This window comes from Merops nubicus, unplaced genomic scaffold (genome assembly GCF_000691845.1).
Source record: "Merops nubicus isolate BGI_N331 unplaced genomic scaffold, ASM69184v1 scaffold25147, whole genome shotgun sequence".
NCBI classification, from domain to species: domain Eukaryota; kingdom Metazoa; phylum Chordata; class Aves; order Coraciiformes; family Meropidae; genus Merops; species Merops nubicus.
The window spans coordinates 1-4,039 of record NW_008618680.1 but is presented as its reverse complement, the minus strand read 5'-3'; the positions used below and the strand labels follow the sequence as shown (position 1 = coordinate 4,039).

Below are 4,039 nucleotides of genomic sequence, written 5' to 3'. Positions count from 1 at the left end.
CGGCGCCATGGCCGCGGACTCGGAGGTGCTGCACTTCCAGTTCGAGCAGCAGGGCGATGCCGTGCTGCAGAAGATGAACCTCCTGCGGCAGCAGAACCTCTTCTGCGACGTCTCCATCTACATCAACGACACGGAGTTCCAGGGGCACAAGGTGATCTTCGCCGCCTGCTCCACCTTCATGAGGGACCAGTTCCTGCTCAACCAGTCGAAGCAGGTGCGGATCACCATCCTGCAGAGCGCCGAGGTGGGCAGGAAGCTCCTGCTCTCCTGCTACACCGGCGCTCTGGAAGTCAAAAAGAAGGAGCTGCTGAAGTACCTCACCGCCGCCAGTTACCTCCAGATGGTTCACATCGTGGAGAAGTGCACCGAGGCTCTCTCCAAGTACTTGGAAATTGACGCTGCCGTGGAGGCTGGTGACCAGGCTGCAGAGAGGTGCCACTCCTCGGACGCCGAGCTGAGAAACGGGGATGAGGTTTTAGATAAAGACTGTGAAATAATCGAGATCTCTGAAGACAGCCCGGTGGGTGTGGAGTACCCAGTGAAAGAGGAGAAGGGGGATGTCTCACAGCCTGCGGGGCAGAGCTTGGCCTCGCAAAGGAAGGACACAAAAACCCCGGAAATATCCACAGTTGAAATCGGGTATAAGGATGATGAAATCTGTATCTTCAGGATGGATTCTATGAGCGTAGCCAATGTAGAAAATGATCATTTTTCTCAGCCTTGTACTTCCTCTAAAACAAATCTGTATTTTCCAGAAACCCAGCACTCCTTAATAAATTCCACAGTTGAAAGCCGAAATACAGAAACGTCAGGAAATCACTTCCAGGCTTTTGTCAGTGACAATCCAGAAGGAACCTCTAGCCTGGGGAATGGGTTCCAGAGTCTGGATGATTCTGGCAGTTCGTGGCGGCACCAGTGTCCCAAGTGTCCCAGGGGATTTCTGCATCTCGAGAACTATCTCAGACATCTGAAAATGCACAAACTCTTCTTGTGTTTGCAGTGTGGCAAAACGTTCACGCAAAAAAAGAACCTCAACAGACACATCCGGGGGCACATGGGCATCCGCCCCTTCCAGTGCATGGTGTGCCTGAAGACCTTCACAGCCAAAAGTACACTGCAGGACCACCTGAATATCCACAGTGGTGACAGGCCCTACAAGTGCCACTGCTGCGACATGGACTTCAAACACAAGTCTGCTCTTAAAAAGCACTTAACTTCTGTTCATGGAAGGAGCAGCAGCGAAAAAACAAACCTGAACGCTATCACAAAAGTGAAAATAGACTATGATTAACAAATGGGTGGTTGTGGAGCCAGGCTCCACAAAAAGCTCCTGCCTAGTGAAATTCTAGATGAAGCTCTAGGTGCAGTCTTAGATACAGATACCCACATAATGGAGAGAAGCACAAAGATGGGACTGGTGATGAAAGACAGCCCCTGTGAGCAGCAAAGCTGCCTGCTGCGTTAAGGTTGCTGTTGGTGTGAAAAAGCCCTTTACTAGTTGAAAATAAACTGCAAAATACAGGCAGTTATTTCATGCTTCTCTCCTGGTTACTCTGGACGCATTCTGATTTCCCTTAGTTCCCTCCTGGATTCCCCTGTCTCAGGGGTGGGCACTGCCTGTTCTCAGACTGGTCTGTACTGCGCTAAGCTGCAGCCTGAGCCGCGACGCCCCCGCTCTGCCCGCCAAGGGGGGGGATGTGTGTAGTTATCCAGCAAACCCGTCGTGCCCACCCCCTTCATACAGCATTTGCAGTGAAATCACCTCCTTACTTGCCCAAACTTTGCTAGATCTTTCATCAGAAATAACGTTTCCAGACTCAGACCTGTGATGTTTAAGAAAACACCCAACGAACAAAAAACGACGAAGGAAGGTTTCCATTGCCTCCTGCAAACAGAGCACTGGGGAGAGGGAAAGGAACAGTGTTGCCTTGCAGTCTCCTCAGAAGGACATGCTTTTGGCTTCATGAATGAATTCTGCTTGATTCTGATTTGTTGTGGTTTTTTTTCTGTCACACCAGTGGTTTTGCACCTGTACTTGACTAATGCCCATTCAGTTAGTCCTGTTTGTTCAGTTGTAGTGTTTGCATTTTTTACAGATCTTGGATACAGACACTCGTGTGAAAAAATGAAGCTGTGTGCTGTTACCTAATAGCAGTTTCTACATTAATTTTGGAAAGTGATCCTTTCTATCTTATTAGGAACTTCTCATACCCTGGTCCTGTGGTACAGTAAAACAATGTGTGTTTGGGTAGGTGTGTTTGTAGTTTGTCAAAGGTCACTTCAGTTTCAGCACAAGCCTGGAAAGCCCTGTAACTAAGACTCTTTATCCTGAACCTGCCTTTGACTGGTATGTCTCTCTTCCATATAATGTGATAAGAATAAAGAGTTTGGTTGTGAATGTGAGATAATGGTACTTACACAGATTCTCTCTACAAGCAGCAGTTCTTAATCCTGTCTGTAACTTCCCGTCAAGTCTCAGAAGTGCTGTTACAAAGTTCTTGGTCCAAGTCCAGAAGTCTGGCTGATGTGCTCCATAGCCTGTCTGGGTTTAAAATCCAAGACAGTAGTTTTTAATGGCAGTTAACAGATTTCCTGTAATTTCTTCCCTGCCTCTGAGAGCACACCAGCTGTTGCTTGGGGTTTACTTCTCAGCTCACAGCGGCTGAGGTGGGCACAGGACAGGAGACTGCAGCCTCCTGGCACTGTCTGTAACTGGCCTGGGTGGCTGTGCCAGTGTTATTGCTGCCTGGGAAATTCCAGCTGACTGACTTAGGCAGTTGACTGGATTGTATGGGATCCTGGAAGGGCGGGTGGGGCAGCTCTGCACAGCAGGGTGTCCCTCAGACACCACAGAAGCAACACCCCCCAGGAAGTCACAAGAGTAACTGTGCACTCAAATCACCTGGTTTATCCAGGACCTTAAGCACAAGGCCCAGCCTTTTACAGCCTTCATATTATGTAGTACTTCATATTATGAAGTTGGTAATTTACTTTATTTTGTGATTTTTTACTATAGCAATTACCATGACAGTTACTGTAGTTAAAAGATTTGGGAGTCGTTTATGGTGCAGCCGCCTGACATTTTGAAAAAAAAAAATTGCTTTTTATAGCATTGTCTTCTGCTGCATTCATTAATTCATCACTGTTAACAGCTTCTCTGAACCTGTGATTAGTAGTTTGCTTCATTTTTTCACAGAATACCATTAATTCTAGGTTCTTAATTGCATAAAAATTATGTTTGATTTTCAAAGCATGCTAATACCTGCACTTGCCCTGGCTGTATTTACAGATGTTACCTTGGGTACATGTACAGGTTTGTATGTAGCTTTTCATTTGTGTCTACAAACTTACTGAAAATAAAACTTCTTCATGCTTGGAAGGGGTCATAAAAAAAAAGAAAAAAGTTTACTTCCTTCCTCCCATGCTTTTTACATGAGGCTGCTATTACTGTAGTTCAGTAAATAAATGTATTGTGCATTTTTGGGACAGATCTGGTTCAGCTGTGCTTGAATTCATTAACACGCATTTTTGGCAGATGTACAAATACAATTGCTAACACTTCAAAGGCCCATTCCTTGTTTTTGTTTGACTGTTTGCTCTAGGTGTGTGCATGGGTATTTCCCTGCGCGTCACAGGGGAAGCAGAGGCTGATCTTGTGAAGTGCATCCTCTGTGGGAGCAGGATTGCAAGTTATTTTGGTTTGTTGTTGTATTGCATGTAAACACGAGAGGGAGTCGCGTTGTGCGACGGGCCAACAGCCTGTTGTGTCCGGTGGCTAGAGTGTCTCGGTAAGCTGTCAACAAAACCCGGTTTTGTGCCCATGTTCCCGTTCAAGGTGTTTCCTCTCCCCTCTTCGTACCTGTAACCACTCGTCCTGCCGTGACACAATAAACGAAGTTCAAACAAGACATTGTTTCAGCAATCCATACTGCTTTTTTCCAACCACAGATCAATGGTTCTGCGCATCCCTTCACGTTCCGTATTTTGGCTCGCTGTGGTGAGTGAACAGGATGTTGTGAACAAAACACCGCGTCGAAGG

At 46.6% G+C, this 4,039-nt stretch overlaps 1 protein-coding gene across 1 annotated transcript; it reads left to right on the top strand.

Moving 5' to 3' along the window:
- The first annotated feature begins 7 nt into the window (after positions 1-7).
- Positions 8-1,291, top strand: ZBTB6 (zinc finger and BTB domain containing 6). Its single transcript, XM_008943539.1, has one exon. The coding sequence runs from the start codon at positions 8-10 to the stop codon at positions 1,289-1,291; it is 1,284 nt and encodes a 427-aa protein (XP_008941787.1).
- Positions 1,292-4,039: the final 2,748 nt, after the last annotated feature.